Source organism: Mauremys mutica, chromosome 12, assembly GCF_020497125.1.
Source record: "Mauremys mutica isolate MM-2020 ecotype Southern chromosome 12, ASM2049712v1, whole genome shotgun sequence".
NCBI classification, from domain to species: domain Eukaryota; kingdom Metazoa; phylum Chordata; order Testudines; family Geoemydidae; genus Mauremys; species Mauremys mutica.
The window spans coordinates 34,392,310-34,415,448 of record NC_059083.1 but is presented as its reverse complement, the minus strand read 5'-3'; the positions used below and the strand labels follow the sequence as shown (position 1 = coordinate 34,415,448).

General features: G+C 46.4%; 1 protein-coding gene across 1 annotated transcript; it reads left to right on the top strand.

Moving 5' to 3' along the window:
* The first annotated feature begins 5,344 nt into the window (after positions 1–5,344).
* Positions 5,345–21,968, top strand: LOC123345275 (zinc finger protein RFP-like). Its single transcript, XM_044982032.1, has 7 exons — positions 5,345–5,780; positions 8,698–8,793; positions 13,688–13,918; positions 14,239–14,261; positions 14,673–14,788; positions 18,667–18,726; positions 19,615–21,968. Exons 1-7 carry the CDS (start codon positions 5,364–5,366, stop codon positions 20,130–20,132), a joined length of 1,461 nt encoding a protein of 486 aa, XP_044837967.1. The 5' UTR covers positions 5,345–5,363; the 3' UTR covers positions 20,133–21,968.
* The last annotated feature ends 1,171 nt before the right edge of the window (positions 21,969–23,139 follow it).

Sequence of the window (23,139 nt, the reverse complement as noted above, 5' to 3'; positions counted from 1 at the left end):
TTGTGGGTTATGACCCACTTCATCAGCTGCATGGAGTGAAAAATACAGAAGGCAGGTATAAATATACAGCACATGAAAAGAGGGGAGTTGCCTTACCAAGTGGGGGGGGGTCAGTGCTAACCAGGCCAATTCAATCAGGGAGGAGCGATGGGGACCTGAGGGGCAGGTGTGGGGGACTCCACCTTCTCCCCAAACACTAATTAATTTATTGTGTGTTCCTGCCATCCCACATCTGTCCCCCAGTGCAGCTGTTAATTTGTAACCAGAACATATGGTAAAAACATCCACACATTAGTGTTTCTATAATAAAGGCTGGTATTTCCTACCAGGACTGACAAAGGATAACGCTGGCTAACTCTGATTTCAATCTTTGCTCTTTCACACTCACCGCACCAGCTGCAGCACAAAGGGGGCATTCACCCGATGATTAAAGTCATTAGAGGTAAAATCACTGAGCACAGATGGACCTGGACACTCAGTTGAGACAATTTACAGCTCAGGATAAAAGTTGAAAAACAAGGTAACTTCTGGACCGACTTTATCTCCTAGGGCGCCTATAACTACTGAGGAGTTTCTAGCACATGCAGGCAGTACAGTACCTAATGAGTTCTCCCATCTCCCCTGCCCTTGGGCTTGTAAGCAGAGTCTGTGCTCTGTTCAGGAGGAATTGTGCTGTATCGACTTGAGCACAGGACGAAGGATCCCCTGGGTGCTAGTTCCTGCTCTGACCCCCTGGCTGAAACCCACCCACACCCTGGAGAGCCAGTGCATCCCCTACTCTGAGTTAACCCTGAACCTGGGGGGAAGCGGCCTCAGTGCACCATGGATGCAGGAACCCAGCACTGCCAACTAGTGCAAATGGGCTGCATTCAGCTTTCTAATGTTGCAGTCCTCTGGGAGTGTGTTTCATCTTCCTAACCCCCTGTGCTTTATCTGCAGAGAACCCAGTTGCTGGAGTGAAGTCAATTTCACTCTGGGTGACTGACCAAGTCACTTAGGGGTTGATCCAAAACCCTGTGAAGTGATTGGGAATCTTTCCATTTATTTCACAGGGGAACCAAATCAATTCATTAAGAACTATGCTTAGCTTCTGGCAAACAGAGGCTAGGGACACCATCCCAGCCCATCCTGGCTAATAGCCATTGATGGACCTATTCTCCACATACTTATCTCATTCTTTTCTGAACCCTATTATAGCCTTGACCTTCACAGCATCCTCTGGCAAAGAGTTCCACACGTGGACTGTGTGTTGTGTGAAGAAATACTTCCTTTTGTTTGTTTTAAACCTGCTGCCTAGTAATTTCATTGGGTGACCCCTAGTTCTTTTGTTACCAGAAGGAATAAATAACACTTCCTTATTTACTTTCACCACACCAGTCATGATTTTATAGACCTTTATCATATCCCCCCCCTTAGCTGTCTCTTTTCCAAGCTGAAAAGTCCCAGTCTTATTAATCGCTCCACATATGGAAGACATTCCATACCCCTAATCATTTTTTTGCCCAATTTTTGTTGCTCTTTTCTGTACTTTTTCCAATTCAGATAAATATTTTTTGCTAAGGGATGACCAGATCTGCATGCAGTGTAGTTCCTGGAAAGAATTCCATGGCTGTCTCACTGACGAAGTAGCTAGAGATGTGGGCAAGGGACTTCAGGCACAGGTCTTTAGATGTTGCTGTCTATATGGCTAGTGTGCTGGATATGTCTAGTAACATGTAGAAGGAATTGGTGCTTTGCATTGGAGTGGGTCAGGAACCAGAATGTCCTTTTTGTGAGAAATTCCATTTTTATTTTTTGTACTGAATCAGAATGAAAAATCCCTGCAGCCTACAACGCTAAATGAAAATTTATAATTTGGGGTGAATTGAAATGTTTCATTTCAATAAAATTGTAGAGTTCTATTCTGATTTTGACTTTTTCATTATATATTATGATCGATAATGTCATGTAAAATACACTTTGAGATAAAGTTGCTTCAAACTGAAAAACCAAAGGGAACATTTTAACTTTGTAACCTAAGGTGCCTGGGGCAGCCCACGGTGAAAATGCCACAGTCAGGGCAGGTTGAAAAGGAGAACAGATTATCGCATAACTGGTGGATAACACTGAAGTTAAACTCACCAACCAGTCACAAACTGTGCTCCTGATCCCCCACACTGATTAGCAAGAAGCTGGAAAAAAAGAAATCACACAGCCCCCTTTATTGCACTCCAGTTCTCTGGCTCCCAATCAGCACCTAGAGCCAGTACAATGAGAAGTTATTTGAAACTCTGCTCTCTATAGAAAATGTTCTTCTGACCCCAAAGGGTCAGCCACATTGCCAGGTCAGATCTAGTTTGGATCTTACCCAAAATACCAGGTTGCCAGCCAATCCCTTAGTGTGTAAAACTAAAGGTTTATTAGAAAAGGAAAAAACAAGAAGAGAGTTGTTAAATGGTAAAGCAATCAGGTGCATACATAAGAATTCAAAGTCCATATATCAGGTTCTTAGCAGTATTGGTGAGTTTGCTGTCTCGAGAGTCCCTCTGAAACACATCCACAGCTTGGATGGGTCTTTCAGTCCTTTGTTCAGCGCTTCAGTTTGTAGAGAAATTGCTCCAGAGGCAGGAAGCAGGATTATTGAAGACAAAATGGAGACGATGCAGCTGCTTTTTATATTCTTTTTGCCCTGTGGCTTGTACTTCCCGTGTCCCAAACACAAACTTCAAAGCACATGGAAAAGCCATAGAGCTCTCTTCCGTAGCCATGCCCCTCCATGTCTTGCTGACTCATACAGTGTAGCCCCTGGCTTCTTTCAATGGATCCATTGTACCGCTGATGGCCCTTGCTGGGCCATGGAACAGGGTAGGCAGTGCTGATACCAATCTCTCGGGGGGTGTCACCCAGATACACAGCACAATTTGAAATACAGATACACCACACATATTCCTAACTCTCGATACAAAGACGACACAAACATATAAACGTGATCTTATTTAGCAAATTGTAACTTTCCCACTGATACCTTACACAGTATATCTGGTAAGATTCATTGCACTTTTATTATATAGGTATCAACAGTGGTGAGCTCCACCCGGTTCGCACCGGTTCACACGAACCGGTTGTTAAATTTAGAAGTCTTTTTAGAACCGGTTGTTCCAGGACAACCGGTTCTAAAAAGTTTTTAAATTTAACAAAGGCTCGGGCAGCTGTCCACCCGGCCCCCAGCCCCAGCTCACCTCCCCCTCTCCCCTGAACGCTCCACCCTTCTTCTCCTCCCCCTCCCCTGCTTCCCGCGAATCAGATGTTAGCGGGAAGCCTGAAACAAGGAGCAGGCAGGTAAGCCGGGTGGGGGGGATGGCGCGTGTGGTCCAGTCCAGCTCCACTTGAGCGGCTCCCCCTGGCCCCGGCCAAGCAACCCCGGCTCGGGCTGGTCCCGGCTGAGCGGCTCTGACCCGGCCCAGCTCGGGACCCATGGCACTGGCTCCGGTGCCGGCAGAGCAGCTCCAGCCCGACCCGGCCCGGGGAGTTGGGTCCTGCGGCTCCAGCCGAATGGCTCCAGCCCCGGTGCCGACCTGGGGAGTCGGGCCCCGCGGTTCCGGCCGAGCGGCTCGGCCCCGGCAACGGCCCAGGGAGTCGGGCCCCACGCTTCCGTCCGAGCAGTGCCTGCTCTGGCCCGGCCTGGCTCAGGGAGTTGGGCCCCGCGGCGCCGGTTGTGGTCCCGGCAGAGTGGACCCGGTCCCGGCCCCGGCCCCAGGCAGTGTGGTAAGGGGGCAGGGAGGGGGTGTTCGGTGGGTTGTGGGGGGGTGGATAGGGGTCAGGGCGGTCAGAGGGCAGGGAACAGGGGGATTGAATGGGGGCAAGGGTCCCGGGGAGCAGTCAGGAAAGAGCAGGGTTGGATGAGGTGGTGGGGGCACTCAGGGACAGAGAGAAGGGGTGGTTAGATGGGGTAGGGGTCCTGGGGGGGCATCGAGAATGAGAGGAGGGGTTGGATGGGGCGGCAAGGGGCAGTCAGGGGACAGGGAAGGGGGGGATGGGTCAGGGATCCCAGGGGGGGTGTCAAGGAACATGAGGGGTTGGATGGGGCACGACCACCCCCGGGGGGGGGGGGCACGACCCCATCATGAGGCGAGGAGGAGGGAACCTGTTGTTAATATTTTGGCAGCTCATCACTGGGTATCAATATCATCAGAAAGTGTCCCACGTATTCCATACAGCATCACAAACCTTATTGAAATGCTTACTGGAAAAAAAATCATCCACATGGAAACATTCCCACGAAAAGTTTCAGTGTCAACAAAATGACATTTTCTGACAGAAAAATTGTTCTTTTAGCCTTTTTTTTTACCAGCTCTCATTTTTACAACTGTGTGACTAAAGAACAGGGCACGCTGCATGGCAGTGGGGTATCTGCAATATTTTGGAGGAGTTAATGCCAGTTTGGACTCATCACTAGGTCCCTACCACATTCCGGGTCCATTTTGGTCAATTTCATGGTCATAGGATTTTTAAAATAGTCAATTTCATGGTTTCAGGTATATACCGCTGAAATTTTTATGGTGGTGTAATTGTGGGGGGTCCCGACCCAAAAGAGGGTCTTGTGTGTGTGGAGGGGGGGATCACAAGGCTATTGTAGGGGAGTTGTGGGATCGCCACCCTTACTTCTGAGCTGCTGCTGGCAGGGGCTCCGTCTTGAGAGCTGGATGGCCGGAGAACAGCGGCTGCTGGCCAGGCACCCAGTTCTAAAGCCAGAGCCAGCAACACCACCAGCAGCAGGGCAGAAGTCAGGGTGGCAGGGTGGTGGTGGGGGTGTGTGTGGGTGTGTGTGTGTGTGTTCCTGGCAGCTTTCTACCCCGGTTGGGGACTGACAGCTGGGGCCACGGCCTCTCTGCCCTGGTCAGGGGCTGACAGCCACCCTCATTTGTGCTCTGCCTTCAGAGCTGGGCTCCCAGCCGGCAGCCCCAGGGCTTCCTGCAGCAGGTTCCCAGAGGTGGACCTGAGCTGGCTTCAGGAGCGGCTCCTGCAGGGGAATATAAAGACCCATCTCTCCCCAGACTGGTCTGGGACTAGCAGCTGGCACCCGGCGCATGGTAGGAACCCCCAGCTGGGGTGCCTCCAGCCCTACCTCTCCCCAACAATAGATGGATTTTATGGGGGAGATCAGATTTCACATTCCATGTGGCGTTTTTCAGAGTGGAGAATTTGGTAGGGCCCTGCTCATTACACTTCATTCAAAGGTTCTTTACAGTCCACAAAAAACAAACAACAGGAGTCCGCACCCAGAAAGGAAATGCCTGATGACTAGGCAATATTCAGTCAGCCCATTTTGAGCAGAAGGAAGTGAAAGTAAATTCCTCTCTGGTCTCTTTCCTGCACTAGAAGCCATGGCTGCTGCGAATCCAGCAAAAACGCTCCAGGATGAAATCACCTGTACCTTCTGTCTGGAGTATTTTAAAGATCCGGTGTCTCTAGACTGTGGGCACAATTTCTGCCAAGCCTGCATCACCCAGTGCTGGGAGGGATTTGATACAGATGTCTCCTGCCCGGAATGTGGAAAGCTCTTTCCCCAGAGGAACCTCAGGCTGAACAGGCAGCTCAGGAATATTGTGGAAGCAGCCAGAATACTCAGGTTGCAGTCAGGGAGGGAACCAGAAACAAAGCGACTGTGTGAGAAACACAAGGAGCCTCTAAAACTATTCTGCAAAGAGGACGAAATCCCCATCTGCCTGGTGTGTGACAGATCCAAGGAGCACAGAGATCACACCGTCATTCCTGCAGAGGAAGCTGCCGAAGAATTCAAGGTAGGAAATGACCAAATGTTATTTTTACAGCCAGATAAGGCCTTGGAAAGTCACCTTCCCCCAGCAGGAGGGTTTCCCTGAGCCCCAGACAGTGAGCCTGCACTGGAGAGGAACAAGAGACTTCAGGCCTAAGTAGGTTTCCAGGCAACTGGGAATCCTCCAAAGGCTTGTGCAGGTGGAGAAGTGTGACCCTAAATAAAATATGCAAAGGATAATATGCTGGAGTGTGGGGGGAGTGAGTAACCCGCACCCCACTCCTCCTGCTCCCCATATGTGGAGTCCTGGGCAGTTACCCCCCTTCTCTGCCCTTCCCCACTGCCACCATCTCCCAAAGCTATTAACACCATGCTGCTCCTGCCCTTGGGGCTGAGGGAGCAGAAGGATGTAGCCGGGGCTGTCCTCATGGCCCACATCCCCTTTATCATTTTCCTGCAGAGCTCCTCACCCAGGCCGGAACCGAGGGAGTTGTGCTGCACCCTCATGAGACGTAGGAGGGGACTGGAATGGAGCTCCCATCCTGCACAGCCTAGCAAATCTGTCGATGCAGGAAGCAGGGACTGGGTTGGAGGGGGCAGCAGAGCAATGTGGCATGTAGCAGGGTCATTGCCTCCAGAGTGCCCCCTCCTGGCCTGGGGCTCTGCCTCAGTTTCCCTCTGAGGTTCCCAGAAAAAATCCACAGTGGCTTTCTGTGGTCAGTAACACCCCTGCTCTCTCAGTAGTGACTCGCAGGACTTCTAGTCTGGAGTTCAGCCTTATCCCCCGTGGAATCTCCAAGGCCTCCTCTGCCTTCTCCACAGGCCTCCTCCCTCTGGCTCTCCATAGGCCTCTGTTTTGCAAACCCCAGGCCTGATTGAATCGCATGACCCCCCCAGCCACCACGCCTCCATTTTCCCCACCTGGGGAGGAGATCTGGCAATGTCACAGATGGGGCAGAGACCTCTCTCCCTTTATAGGGTCAGCCATCCTGTGACTGGCATCATCCCTCTTCCACGTTTCCTGAGGCCACGGGGAGAGAGTCCCAGTCCTGAAAATTTCAGTTTGGAAATTTTGGCCATAGATTTCAGTGCCCATAAAGTTTCCATGTTGACATTGATAACAATAATAATAATTCATAATCAATAGAACGTACTGATTTCTGTTACAGTAGCATCTCTGAGCCCCAGTGAGGGATTAGGGACCCATTGTGCGAGCCACTATACAGCAAGTCAGGCAAAGAGAGTTCACAGTCAGAGTCTAACGAAGACGATCTGCAGCAGGTAGATAAAGAAATGACCAGGGCTTGGAGTGGGGGACAAGTAAACAGCATTGTGTTTGCATACACTGGCAATCACGATAGTTAGATCATCATGGGCGGTCACCAGTCCAGATTTCAAAACTGTCCATTTTTTCTGGTGCAGACTTAGGTGCCTGCACTTTTCTATGGGGAATGTTTTAGGTGCTTGTGTCACAGCAGGCACTAGGAGGAGTCTACAGCCCAGTCTCCCATAGTCAGCAGGTATAATAGGCTAGGGGAGGCTCAGCCTAAGCCTCCCTTGGTGCAGTCACCACTAACCCGCTGTTGGACGCCTGGGCCATGGTGGCACCATTGGGGTTCACGTCTTCCCATCCCTGCTCTGCCCCTTCCCTGAGGCCCCCTCCACCCACCGCTGCCTCGAGAGTTGCTCCTCTCCTCCACTCCACGTCCCCTCTCTGGAGGTCCCCACTGCGTCCCTCCTCTCCTCCACCTCCTCCCTCGTGAGGCCCCCCCCACCATGTTCCTTCTTTCCTCCATCCCCCTCCCCCGTGAACTCCCCCTGTGACAGATTTTAGTTACCAATTTGCTTGAGGCATCAGGTGATTAGGCTGAGGCTGCAGGATTGTTTGGGAGGAGATGACAGAACACACCAAGTGTCTATGTTATAAAGCTTTATTAATAAAATAACAGTGGAGAGTGATGGGTGCTCCCCACACTACGTAGAGGAAGGAAGAAACTGTTAGTGCTCCAAGTCCTAACCCACTTTTATACTCACACACTTACTACCCGAGGCTGGCCAGGCCTGGGTGTAACATAAGAAGAAGAGGGGGAAGGGTGGACAGGAGTTCTGTCCTGTGCGCACAGGTCGTCCAGGGTCCACTGTGATCTCCGAATTGCTCCAGCTCTTAGGAGGATTTTAAGTCCTGGGTTCCCTTGTGGGTATTCCATTTTGTGGCCTCTGTTCCTGGTGCTCTTTTTGCCAGTCCAAACCGGCTTTCTGTGGTCTTCTTCGCTTTCCCAAATAACAACGGCTCCAGGGACGTGAAGCTCTGCTCCCCACCTCGTTGTTTCGCATGTGTTTTTTATTTTTGCAGCCCTGCTTCAGTGTACTTTTTCTTTTTGTATGGCTGGCTGTGAGATAAACTTCTCATCTAGCACTGTGACCTTGGATTGGGGCCAACGTCTTATTGTCAGACCAAGCTTGCTAGCTGCAGTGTTGAGTTAACCCGTTCTCTGCTCTCTTTTTCCTTCCCCCTTTGGCCTCTCGCAGTCTGCAAAGGAATCTTCCACTCTACACTCACACCTTTGACCCTCCCCAAAATGCTTTGCGATGCTTGCAACAGCATTAGCAACATGCACTGCTGATCTGCCTTCCCCAGGGGAACCTCTAAGGTTGTGACAAACCCCGCCCCCACCACCACCACTCGCCAGGTCCAAGTATGTGATGCCAGTTTCCTGTTGGTGTAAATTAATGGAGTAACAAGGTCAAACAACGTCAAAGAGTCTGAAAATAAAACACTCCCAGTGTCCATTAATATGACTCCACTTCCTTAATATCTCTGATATCATAAACCTACTGGATTCTCCAGTCATCTCTGGAGTGTTTGTGCTGGAAAAGCCTCCCCCTCCCCCCACTCCTAAAACTAAAAATAACACCACTCAAATCATTTTCTGTTTCTTCAGGAAAAGATTCAGGCCCACTTGAAGACTCTGAGGGAAGAGAGAGAAAAGCTGCTGGGATGTAAAGTGAGAGGAGAGAAGAGAAGACAGGAATATCTAGTAGGTGCCCGTCCTTATTAACCTGCTGTTGTAAGGAGCCAGATGCAGCCTGAATCAGAGCAATAAGGAGAGGCCGGGGCAATCTAGCGGCCAAATTATGTTTTATCTCAATCAATTGGGGGTAAAGCAGAAATCAGTTGGGGGTAAAGCAGAAATAATCACACGTAAATCAAAATTACGTTTTTTTCACAGGAATTACTACTTAGGCTTACACCATAAATGAGTGGTTATCAACCTTTTTGCATATGCAAATTTCAAATGGAGGTGTGGACTCCTGTGAAAATTGATTGTGTGTATACTTGATTTCTGTTCAGTCAGTTTTCAGTCTGTCTTTTGCGAACCTCTTAGCCATTGGCAGGGTCTGCGGATCACAGGTTGAAAACCACTGCCATAAACTACGGTAAACCATGATTCTTATCTACTGCATATTAACTACTGTTACCTTAATTAAACTCACTGCATAGGTAACAATTAACATGAATGAAATAACAGAATTTTCAATTAGAAAATCTAACCCATTAGAACAACCCCCCACTGTTACATGTTCACTCCTCATTTCACAGTTCTCTGCCTCTGTCAGCCCAGAGTTTGGAGGATGTTTAGTTTTGTCTTGAGGAATCCTCTTGTGTGAGTTTTGTTTACTGTTCTGAGCTCCACCTTAAATAAAGCCAGGTATTCCTGGGTGTGATGTGTTGGGTTCTATCCCTCCGCTCCCTTCTGGCTTACAGTCTCTTTGTTCTCTGACAATTTCTCCATTCCTGTCATTCCCCTTGTATGCCTGAGGGTGCTGTCCAGAGATGTTGATTTTCTTGTTTTCACTACAGCTCACATCCTCCTTATTTCTTAAGTCAGTTTCTCTTTAGTTACAGTTTTTCTTTTATTCCGGATTATTTCCCTCACATGTCACTCTTGTGAATGATTGCTTTGTGGCCTTTGGGAATATGCACTTTTGTCTGCTGCTTCATGATCCTTAGATACTGTGTGTGTGTGTGTGTGTGTGTGTGTGTGTGTGTGTGTGTGTGTGTGTGTGTGTGTGTGTGTGTGTGTGTGTGTGTGTGTGTGTGAATGAATTAATTTCCAGCTTTTGTAGCTGTAATCATTTTTTTTCCCAGTGTGAACTGAATGTATCCAATGCAGAGCTCTCTGCCTGAGTCTGCAGATTTTTGTGTTATAGTTTCATTTGTTTTTTTTTCTCCCCACATGTCTCTGTTAACGTGGTTCTGAGTAGAGCTCAGCACATACCAGATCTTTTTCACTGGCTGGGTATTAAAAAAAAAATAGGTTGAATCAAAGATGTTTTGTTTCAGTTTAGAGCATTATAAAATCCTGGGGAAAAAAGAACAAGAAAATGTTTTGATTTTTCATTTATTTCTTTTTGTAACAAAACAACTGGTGACAGTGACAAGAATTCATAAAACGTTTCAATGTCGACAAATCTGTATTTTCCCTGGAAAAAAAATGTTAGTGCAGAAAATGTCACCCAGCTCTAGTGCTGAGTCCTGCCTCCTGCTGCTTGGATCTGCGTCTCCAAGGCTCTCGATAATGCACTATCCATGTCAGACATGCAAATGTTGAAAGATGTGAGAAAACCCTCTCTCTAGTAACCACAGGATATTGTTCAGTGTCAGATGATTTAGAATTTACAAAGGGAATGTATCCGACGAAGTGGGTATTCACCCACGAAAGCTCATGCTCCAAAACGTCTGTTCGTCTATAAGGTGCCACAGGACTCTTTGCTGCTTTTATAGAATTTACAAAGAAATTCTCCCTCCTGCACACTCAGCAACAGGGCCGGATTAAGACCTTTAGAGGCCCTAAGCATTGAAAAGATTATGGTGCCCCCCCCCATATGTAATTCAAAATAAAAACAATACTATACCGTAAAATAATTTTTTTTAAATGACACAAAACTTACATGTATGTCGAAATTAAAATAGCTTCTTTCTAGATTTTCTGATTGCAAAATTCTGGATAAGTTCATCAAAGCTGACTTGAAGCATGTCTGCTTCCATACACAATAGGGAAAGTGAATCAAGTCTGTCCTGACACATTGTTATTCTCTGTGGGTTTTTTATTCTTTTCGGCTGAGAAAAAGAGCATTCTGCAGAGCAGATAGTAATCATCAATCTTAGAAAAATATGTAGTGTGATCTCTACATTTGGAAATACACATTGTATTCCGTCTTCCAATATTATGTCATGGAGATCAATGTGACTGAATTTCATTTTTCCTGTTTTATTAAACTTTGCACTCATAACAATGGAACTGCCGTACTTCTCCACAGAGATTCATGTTCAAGTCAACAGGGTATAAGTCAACTAGCTTTTGGGAACCCTGTGAATATTGTTTGGCAGATAAGCCCATATCATTTAGAAAAGAAAATCTCACCTCTCCTCTTCATATGAGCTTCAAGTGTATCAATTATAGCGTAGTAAGTAGATATGCGAAATTTGTCTCTAGGATTCAATACTGTTTCTGTTGCACTGCTATCATTTGCTTGTTTTTTTCCTGATTCGCTTGTGGGACTGGGCTTCTTTGTAGTTAGTATCAGGCAAGATATCTTTTGATATGTCTTCAAATCTTTTAAAATCATTCTTCAAAGCGTGTAAGTGGTCTGCTAATGATTGGCAGAGGTCTGCACATGTTTTCAAATTCAATTCTTTTTCTTGGAGAGCTTGACTTGTGTGGTAAAAGTGTTGTAAAACTTCATCACACATGGTCAACATGAATACAAACTCTAGTTCTTGCATCTTGTTTGCAATGTTTTCTGTCTCTCAAAGTTTCTCCCTTTTGTGATTGGTCTTCAGCTATACTTTCTAATGCAGCCACAATCTTTGAGTAGGACTCCAGAATTGCACTTGTTGCCACTGCATGTGCCTCCCAGCGAGTATTAGAAAGAGATTTCAATGCATGATCGTTGCCCAAATATGTTTTAAGAACTTCCCATCAGTGTGTTGAGGCAGAGAAAAATTGTATAAAGTAACTGGATCGTTGAGAAAAACCTTACTGCCACCGGACAACAATCAGCACTGTGGCCAACAAGATTGAGAGAGTGTGCAGCACATGGTATGAATATGGCATATTTGTTCTGTTCTAAAAGCTTCTTCTGTATTCCTTGATAATGCTCTGACATGTTGGCAGCATTGTCATAAGACTGACCTCTGCACTTTGAGAAATCTATTTTGCAAACTTAGCACAGATAATGCAGTATTAGATTTGCTGTTTCTTCACCAGTGTGGCTTTTCAAATTGAGGAATGTTATAAATCGTTCAACTGGTTTTCCATCTGTGGGAGACACATATCTTAGTACAATACTCAATTGATCAATATGTGAAAGATCAGGTGTAGAGTCGACAGATAAACTGAAGTACCCAGCAGTACTTAATTCATCCACAATAACTGAACAAACTTTATCACTCATTAGACCAATGAGTTCATCGCATATTGTCTTGGATAAGTATGATGGGTTCCCTTTGCCAGCATTCCCATATTTTGAGATATGGCCTGCTAAAAATGGGTCAAACTGAGCCACAAGCTCCAACAATCCCAAGAAATTTCCAATCTGCAATGATCTAAATGTGTCATTTGATCCCCGGAAAGGCAGACCACGTTCAGCTAATGTTTGAATAACAGCTATAACACGCTGCAAGCCATGTTGCCAGTATTCGTGCTCCCCTTTAATTTGTCCTTACAGTTTGTGTGTCAATCCAAAGCCCTGTCTTCGATTTAAATATGTCAACATTGAATCTCTGTGAGTTGTTCAATTAAAAACAGTATTCCACCAGTCACTAAATCCATCTGCAGCAATCCGGGATGTTGAAGGTTTATATGCAAAAAGTTTGCAATCAAAACAGTACACAGACCCTGCTGATGGTGAATACAGTAGCCATTCTCGAGTGTATTTCTCACCATTTGCTTTCATGCCAAAAAAAATTTTTTTGTGGACAATATCTTGTTTGTTTGCCATTGGTAAAAGTCCGAGCTGATTTCTCAAATGGCCCAGTGTGGTGCTGACAGTCATTTGGTCCATGATCTATCCAGTAAGCTACATCATCGGTACTGAAATCAACCCACATACCAGGATCTTTTCTCCTATTATTTACAGCATGAGCAGGTTCAGTCTCTGACACATCCACACCTTCTAGAACAATGTCTGTTTTACCACCAGGAGTAGGATGATCAGTTACAGTCTCTGACACATCCACATGTTCTGGAATGGTGTTTGTTTCACCAATAGAAGAGAGGTCAGTATCTGAAACACATACAGGTTTTGGAACAATGTCTGTGCTACTGAGAGAAGATGTTGCTTCTGATGGATTCACTTTGAAAAATGATGTCAGCTTTGGAAGATTTTGGAAAATTTCACTAGTTTTTTGTTTCTTTTCTTCTGCCAGTTTATGTATCTGTGCTCCACTCAGTTGGTTACGTTTCATCCTGCCCCTTATCTCAGTTATCTGAACTTCAAAAAAAACAAATTACAAAACGTACACTATTTTTATGTATATATAAGGAAAAACAAATCAAGTACGTATAACTCAGAAGAATATATCAATAATAAAACATAAATTTATTGCAATACATGACAGGATCTGATTTCCTCGCATTAGTTCGATCTACGTTAGTAGGACACCCCCCTGGTTTAGGTGGGAATAAGTAATAAAAAGAGAACAGAAAAACGGGGGAAGAGTGTGTAGTGGAGTGTAAGGAAGTCTAACAAAGTTCTGATTTTTCCCACAATGACTACTTTGATGCTTTTTTGGAAATATCAAATATCAATTTTTTTCAAAAAAAAATCTCATTTTTTTGGGTGCCCCCTGCTTTGCTCAGTACTCTGTAAAGGGACCCCAGGCTCCAGCCATGTTCTGACCAGTTCTTTCCCTATTTTTGTTTTTAGAGAAAGACACAAACTGAGAGGCAGAAGATTGTGTCTGAATTTCAGCGACTGCGGCAGTTCCTGGAGGAACAAGAGAGGCTCCTGCTGGCCCAGCTGGAAAAGCTGGACAAGGAAATTGAGGAAATACAGAATGAAAATGCCACTAAACTCTCCAAGCAGATTTCCCATCTCAGTGATCTGATCAGTGAGATGGAGGGGAAGTGTCAGAAGCCAGTGAGTGAATTCCTGCAGGTGAGACTCAAGTGAGAAACATCCAGGATCTCCACACAGGAACAGAACAGCTCCTAAATTATAAGCACTGTGTTTCAGCAGTCAGAGATCCCAGTGTAACTCAGCATGTGCATTCCTGATATGTGAATGACTATTGTTCACTGCAGAGTGATAGACACATTGATATTAGAGATGGAAAAGCCCCATTAGCTCAGTGAATACATGGCCCTGGAGCCAGGGCAGAGCCTCTTTCCCCGATACTTGCAAAATCCCTTCTTTGGAATGTTAAGCATGTGTCAGCTGGGACTGAAATTCTCTCTCTCTCTCTCTCCCTCCTCTAGGATATCAGAAGCACGCTGAGCAGGTACGTGTCTCTCTCTCACTCCCCCTCACAATTCACAATGCTGGGAAAGAGCTTGGGAGATGATATTAGCACCGCATCTCACAGGGGCTCTACAGCAAAATGTGTGGGGAAGGTCACATGCTGGATACAAATCTCTCTGATCAACTTCATCCTGAGGTTTTCACCCTTCTTCAGAAGACTCTGGAATTTCCCATACAGTGGGGAAGACTGACGTCAAGTATTGTCCACAGATGTCACATCCCTGGGGGCTGACTTCCTCAGGATTGTGGGGATGGAATATGGGCCTGTCACTGCTAGGACCCTGGTTATCAGAAATTCTAACTCCCAGCCCATTAGAGAAGCCACTGACTAGCAAGAACTTATAATGCGTCACTAAATGAACTATAACCATGTGACATTGTTTCTGTCCAGGTGTGAGAAAGGGAAGTTCCAGCAGCCAGTGGAGATTTCTCCTAAACAGGACAAGAGACTCAGTGATTTCTCCCAGAAAACTGTTGCTCTACTGGAGACTCTGAGGAAGTTCAAAGGTACCTAGAAGGGATCTAGAATGGGAAATTGGGATGAGCTTCTGAGACTGTTGGAGGAGAATGACTCTGGCCTATTCGTTCATAATTAGATTATGTTTCTATTTCATTGTTGGATGAGAATGCCACACACGTGGAGTCCAAGTCACTCAGGTTCATTAACTGAAACCTTTGTTTGTACCAAAAGGATGCCTTGCAATTACTATTAAAGTAAGAAATGACAGACATACTGAAAGACGTACTGGTCAGTTGCCTTCTCCTGGGACATAGGTGCGTCACAGTGGATTTCTCCTATGAAGCTCTCATTACCCTTTCAATGGCTGACACATTATACACATCCAACTAATATATTTATTAGTTCTTTTCCAATCCTCTTTGAGTGTTATGACTATTAAGTATCTTATATAGCTCATACGATACACATGCATGAACTTTTTAATTTTCAGGGCTTTTGCTGTCTCAGACAGGTCCATGTTATTGTTCTCTTTTCTGATTGGTTTATTACCACCGATTATGCATAGGTCACTTTGACCCTTGTCTGTGTATGGAGTTTTTTGGACTTTGCTAACTGGTCCTTGACACTACATTTTGGGTGTCTGTTGTCTTTAAGCACATTGTGTGGTCACAATATGTCTTTGTCTCACATAGCAACTTATGGACACATAACTTAATAACAAGGTCACTTACAGCAACATTTCCCTTATGTCAAACAAACTGCTAACCAGGCCAAAGCCCAGTCAGTCAGTATAAATGCACAATCTCTCTCTGTCCAAACTTATGCATGACCCTTGTACCAATTCACAATACTGAACATAACAACTAGTGGAAAGCAGACAAATGGAGCAGATGTAGCAGAGCCTAGACATCAGGTTTCAGGAGTAATCGTAAACTGTTTTAAAACTATTTTCTTGAATTTACCATAATTGGAAGTGTCACCCATTGGCATCTTATTGAATATATTCAGCGCTCTCCCAGACAACTTTGCAACCAAAGTGGTCATGTTTTGATCATCAGGAATCTCATGCAGCCCACACAGCCTCTCAAAGGTGATGAAATATTCAGCAATGTCCCCAGTTGCACTGTAGGCAGGACACAATGGCTCCCATTTGTGGATTTTTGGAGAGGTGGGGCCCCCTGGTGTGGGGTTCTGGTTCTGCCTCTCAATTAAGGCCAGTTTATGCTGTCTCACTTTTTCCTTCTCCTCCATGGCTTGCTTCTGGATCTCCATTTCTTTGTCTCTCAGTTCCAGGGCAGCTTTTTGCCTGGTGCTTCTGCCTCCATCTGCAGAAACTGTAATTCCATACGTTTTTTGTGCTCTTTTTCATTTTCTGCTGCCTGCAGAGCTCCCATTTTGCAACTGCTGCACTGTCACTCATTTTCCTGCTTTTCTGCCCCTACTTCCCTTGCCTCAAATAAGCAATTAAAAAATAATAAACTGGTCTTTTCTCCAGCCAGCACACTTAAAACTCATTTAAAATCACCACCAGTGTCTCAGAGCAATAAGCTGTGCCCATGACCCTGTTCCCTGTGCCACTGTGATAGGTTACCCCCCTACTCTGGGGTGCCACCTGAAGTACTGGGGTCCCACTGAGCCTGCCCATTCCACCAGCCTGGGCTCCCTCACCCTGTCCTGCAGTGCCAAGCCCTCAAGCCTCCTCCTCCAGCACACACACAGGTAAGGACACAACCAGCTGCAGAAAGACACAGACACTAAGATCAGCAGGGCATGGGAAGACTCAGGTAGGGAATTGCCCAGTGCTGAAATGCACCCCTCTTCTGGGGCGGAAAACCAAAATTGCATTGTCTTTCGCTCCACAGAAAACTGTGCAGCGTAAGCTCATGAAATTTGCTCCCTCCCTAAGTGTGGAGGAAAACAACGAGAAGTCCGGTGGCATCTGAAAGTCTAACAGATTTATTTGGGCATAAGCTTTCATGGGTAAAAAACCCACTTCTTCAGATGTATGGAGTGAAAATTGCAGTTACAGGCATAAATATATATTGGCACATGAAGAGAAGGGAGTTACCTCACAAGTGGAGAACCACTGTTGAAGGCCAATTCAGTCAGGATGGATGTGGTCCACTCCCAATAATTGATAAGGAGGTGTCAATACCAAGAGAGGGAAAATTGCTTTTGTAGTGAGTCAGCCACTCCCAATCCCTATTCAAGGCCAAATTAATGGTGTTGAGTTTGCAAATGATTTGTAGCTCTGCAGTTTCTCTTTGAAGTCTGTTTTTGAAGTTTTTTTTGTTGAAGGATGGCTACTTTTAAACCTGTTATTGAATGTCCAGGGAAATTGAAGTGTTCTCCAATTTTTGCCCCCAATTATGAATTCCACAAACTGGGTTTTAGGATAAACAAAACAAGTTTATTAACTACAAAAGGTAGATTTTAAGTGATTATAAGGGTTAGCAAACAGATCAAAGCAGATTACCTCAGTAAATAAATAAAACCCACAAACTTTGCTTAACACACTAGATAGGTAGGTTATAAATGAGCAAATCCTCACCCTGGGTGATAAACAGGCTGGCAGATTCCTCAGGCACAAGTTGCCTTGGCTTTCCCAGGTTTTCATACACAGGCTAGTTGCTTCTAGTCTTGGACCATCGCTTACAACAGTTCAGTCCTTGCCTCTCAGATGTTTCCAGGTGTGTGGCTGCAGGGAGAGTGAGGTACGCTCATGATGTCATTGTCCCCCTTTTATATCTTCTCCCCACTTGCTGGAAAGTTCTTTTGCTGTCACCTCGGGTCAAACAGTTCCATTGTGTAGTGCTATCTCTGAGGGGCTTCTAGTGTACACAGTTCCTGGGGTAATCCTTGTGCGCATTTCCTCAATAAGCCATTAATATTGCTTGCCCTTTTTACTGTTATACCTGAAAGGCTGCTGGTGGGTGTTTTCAACCTCACACGTTTCCATAACACATAAATAACCAAACTTTATAACTTCACACACGATGATAAGCACAGACAATCCAATGAGCAGGGGCGGCTCTAGCCATTTCGCCGCCCCAAGCACGGCAGCACGCCGCGGGGGACGTTCTGCTGGTCGCCGGTCCTGCGGCTCCGGTGAACCTCCCGCAGACGTGCCTGTGGAAGACCGGCAGAGCACCCCCCACGGCATGCTGCCCCAAGCACGCACTTGGTGTGCTGGGGCCTGGAGCCGCCCCTGCCAATGAGATATTAATGTCTAGCACATCAAGTCTTTTAGAATGATACTTCACAAGACATACTTTGTATAAAATATCTCCTAATTATATGACAGTTGTGAATATTGGGGTGTCAGGGTGTCACACACAGGAGTGAATCTGGCGCATTGAATCAACCTTTCCCTGCCTCAATTTCCACATTTATAAAATGTTTTTATTATTATTCCTATTTCTGCCTATGGAGGACAAGGCCCTGTCGTGCTGCTCTCTGTAGAGACGCTGAGTAAACAGACCCAACAGCTCACAATTAGAGCCAGGATTTCACAAACTCTGAACATCCCGTTAGTGTCAAAAGGACCAAACTGGGTAAAGTTATTTTCATGTCAAAGTCTTTGTATGATCTGGGTCTTGGTAATGACAAAAGGCAGCAAGTGAATGAGACAACCAACTGGAGTCTGAAGGGTGGGAGGGGATGATGAGGAGAAAAGTAAATCTCACTTACAGATTGTGTGTCCTGGGATGGATGTGAGGCTGCAAGGATATTGGGTCCATTGCTAAGAGATGCCCGAATGAGAGAGGAAATAGATGGTTTCGGATTAGTTTATATTAAATACCTGAGTGTGTCACTGTCTGTTTCTCTCTCATAATTAAAACACAGCTCTAGGAGTTCAGAGTGGTGATGCTGTTATAAATATGAAAGCCTGAAATCTCATCTTTTTTATCCTTTCCCCCTCCAGATACTCTGCCGTCTGCACTGAAGACAAAAAGAGGGGAATCCCTAGGAACATTCAGACAGGGTGAGTTTGCAGGTGGAGATTGTCTTTAAATTGTGAGAAAATTCCAATGAAAACATCTTCATGAGAGTGTAGCTAAAATTACCAACCACACCAACAGCAGCCATGACACACAGCCCTACAAATAAACCCACTGAACAGTGAGGAGATCCCAAGCTGAAGTCACACAAACATTCCTGACAGTTACCTTAGTGCTCAGTTTATGCCCATGCTGATGAACTCTCCCTGAGCAGCATCTGAACAGAGCTCTCTGCCCTGAGGGCTGACACATCCTTCTGCTTCACCCTGGTGCAGGGGGTCTCCGTCGCTCTTCTCCAACATCCTGCCTTTCCTTTCGGCTGGGCTGGACTCTCCTATTGGAGCTGCTCTCTGCTTCCTGGATTGGGGAGATGCTCTCCCTCTGATGCTGGCATCTCCTTCCTTCTCTCCAGGCTTGGGATGGGGTTAACTGACCTAATGCCACCTCCTACTCTCTGGTCTTAAGCAGCTCTTCCACAATGCTGCATCTTCCTCTCTGTTCCCTAGCCTGTTAGTGGAGGCTGAATTGGGGAGGGAGGTTGCTTCAGGGGTTAAAAGCTGTTGCCTGTTTCCTGTGCTCCTGCCTCACTAAGAGCTTTTGACACCTTCCTTGCTGTGTCTCTAGTGCTGGGAATGGAGCTAGGAGCTGAAGCCTTTGCATTAAAGGAGAAACTAATGAAGTGGGTCCCATTAAATGGACTGAGGAACTGCAGTAACATCTTTGCTTGGTCTCAGGTGCCCAGGCCAGAGGCAGCTCCTTGAGATCCAGGAGTGTCCCAGCCAGGACGGGGATGCTGGGGAGTGTGAGAAATGGTCCCAGCCTCCCCCAGGGCAGAGCTCTGCCCCTAATGCTCTGATTCTTCCTCTCCCCAGCAAATGTGACTCTGGATCCAGACACGGCTCATCCAGAGCTCATCCTGTCTGAGGACTGGAAAAGTGTGAGACGCGGAAACACACAGCAAGATTTGCCCAAGAACCTTGAGAGATTTGACAGTGAGCCCTGTGTGCTGGGCTGGGAGGGATTCACCTCAGGGAGACATTGCTGGGAGGTGGAGGTGGTGGCTGGGCAATGCTGGGCTATGGGGGTGGCCAGAGAATCTGTGAGGAGGAAGGGACTGATCAGCCGTAGCCCTGAGGGGGGGATCTGGGCTGTGGAGCGGTGGTGGGGTCAGTTCCGGGCTCTCACCTCCCCTGCGACCCCCCTGCCCCTGAGCCGGGCTCCCAGCAGGATCCGGGTTTGTCTGGACTGTGACCGGGGGCAGGTGACATTTATCGATGCTGGTGACGAGGCCCCAATCTTCACTTTCCCGCCGGGCTCCATCCCTGGGGGGAGAATCCAACCCTGGCTCTGGGTGCTGGGACCAGGATCTGGGCTCAGATTGTGTGCCTGAGACAGGGTGGGGGCATTGAAATAAACCTAGGTATCCTGAAATCAGCCCCTCAAACTTCAGAAACCATATTCTCTATGATCCTGGAGGGCCTGTGACTTCCAGCAGACTTTCTACTGTACAGTCTCTATGGGGTGGTTTGGGGGTGGTCTCTGGGGACTGTCAAACCATAGAGAGCAGGAAGTGATTGAAATGGAGAAGCTAATCCCACTACTCCAGGGATTGTGCAGCCTGTTTGCCACTGTCTTCTATGGTCCAGGAGGACTCTGAGGATCCTGGGTCAGACAGTGTCTCCGAGACAATGGAGAGGGGGAGGGGAGAAATAGCCATGAAAATATGGGCTTTTCTAGCCACAGTCATCGTAATCTCTATGATGCTAGAGGACTCCCATCTACCCAGCCTCTGGCCCAGTCTCAGTGTTACCAGGAAGCTGCTCCCCCATCTCTCCCTTTAGCACCAGGGATGAGAGGGGGAGGGTTGAAGAACCCCTGGAGCTGCAGGAGAAGCAGAGGGGCCCTGAGGGGCAGATATGAGGCTGCAGAGTCAGAACTGAAGGAGGGGCTGGGGACAGAAATGATGTGGGGTTTGGGGGTAGAATTAACAGCTGGGCTGGGGACAGGCAGAGGTGGGGGCTGGGCAGGGGGTACAACTAACAGCTGGTCTGGGGACAGGCAGATTTCGGGGTGGCAGGGACACAGAATTAATTAATTCAAATTTGAAGTCTTGGGTAGAAGCTGGAGGCTCAGCACCAGCCAGGAGCCTGGGAGAGGGAGACCCAGGCCCTGGAGAGTATGACCTACAGGCCACTAGGGAAGGGATGCTGTGGAGGGAAGGAGTTGTGGGTGAGGAGATGTCACCTGGATGAAGAGGTGGCTGTGGAGAGTGGAGAGTCAGGCATAAGGCAGGTTTAACCAGAAGGGAGAGAAATGAAATGGGAAGAGGTGAACATAAAGTAAAACAATAGTAAAGAGAAGATTGGGGAAAATGGGGGCAAGGGGAGACTGAAATGAGACAAGTGAAAGGAAAACAATCTGAGAAGGGAAAACCTCAGTGAGCCACGGACAGAGGAGGTGATAAATTCAGCAGAGAGAATTGGGCACCTGAGCTGAAATGATGAGTGACAGGAATTAGAGAAGAGTTAGAGAGACTCAGAAATAAACAGATGGGAAACGAGTGTTAGAGAAAACGCTGTGTAAAACTGGATGAAATGAAAGAAAAGTGAAAAAGAAAGAGAACATGAGAGGGAGATGGAGATCTATAAAATGTTTCTGAAAGTGAGACTGTAACATTAATTCCACCCCATAGTTCATGGACAATATTTCCACTTAGGTACCTTTCAGGGCAAAACACTCTGTGGATGTTTTTACCATGTGTTCTGATTATGATAGTTCCCTCTCTGCTCCTTTTAAGCCTGACATTTACTTAAGGTAAATGAAACACAAAACAGGCTTCTTGTCTATTTCCCTTTAATTTCCCAGCTGTGACTTTTGAAGGTAAACATGGGATTTTTTTTCCCCTACATTGTTTGTGTCAACCCAGCCCCAGTGAGGATATCTGTGTATGTGACTCTGATGATAGTCTGGACCTTACTGTGATATGTTGCTCTCCAGCCTGCACTCTAGGCCATGTGCTTTATATAAACATGTACGTCAGAAATCGTTCAGCTGTGCTCTGGACAGAGCTGATTGGGTCACTTCTCAACTTCCAAACCTACCCGTTCATGACACCAGCAATCAAAATGCATGACAGATGTTTGCAATCTGGAATACCTGGATTTTATGGCACATTGCCTGACAATCAACAGATTATAATGGTTTTAATTATTGTGGTAATTACTGTAAATAAATTATTACAAAAACCTAAAATCTCTTTCAAATAGAATCACACAATCCCCACTCCCACAGCAGCAGGGTTTGTTGTATGGCCTCCCTGGTCCCCAGCATGTCCCCACCACTTGAACTTCAGGAGAAATTGCCATTATTTCTGAGGCCAATCACCAGAGGGGAACTTGACACACACTTTGCCAGCAGATATACAAATGCTTATTAGACAGATTAGAATATTAGCAATCAGAGCTCCAGGGTTCTCTTCCTGGCTCCATTGTGCAGTGGTGGGTAGTGACAGGTAACCAGATCATATCTATTGTATGCATTCGTCCCAAAAGGCAGTAGGAATGAATGGCTCCTGCTTGGACTTTCTATATTGGAGACCTGGGTTCTCTTCCCAGTTCCAGCTGAAGTGACCTTGTGCAGTCACTCAATTAACTTGTAATCTGGAGGAGAAAGTGTCTAATACTTCTCTAGTTACTCAGGTTGGAGTTGTGATATTTGAACTCATGGGTTTATAGCTCCTACTTTGTTGCATTTTGTCACTGGTACTGGATATTTGCTGGCAAAAGAGTCTGTCTCACATGTGCTTCAAAAGCAGGCAGCCTTTCATAGATACAACAGAAAAAAACAGCTGAAATTAGTGCAAATAGTGAATTTCCCACTAATTCAGTGACTTGGGAGCTCTGTTGGCCACATGGTGCTGATCTTCCTGCTTTCCAGTTGGGAACTTATATTTAAAGGGAACTAAAGTACGTGAAACACGTTTGCATTTCTTCCACCCATCAGTAATTGCTGTGGTAGCCACAGGGGTGTTAATGGGAGATGGAGTCCAAACTGTGAATATAGTTGACCCTCTCTCCACTGTAAGGGGTGAGGATTTATTTTCTCTTTGCTCCTCATTTTAAAAGCTAGGACCCTGCATCTGGCTACCAGGGATCATCAGGGCCTGGGGTAGCTAAATTACAACTCAGTGGCCAGTTCACCGTACATAGCTGCAACAAGATAGCCAATGTGATGCAATAGCAGTAACAATGAACCCCTTTCTCAGCTGGTGCAATGAGTGTGGGTCCATTGACTTCAGTGGATTGCAGCCAACTGATAAGTCCTGGAGATGTGGCCAGTTACAGAGCAGCCTGTGTAACTACCTGCATCCCCAAGAGCCTCTCCAGTCAGTGCTTCCT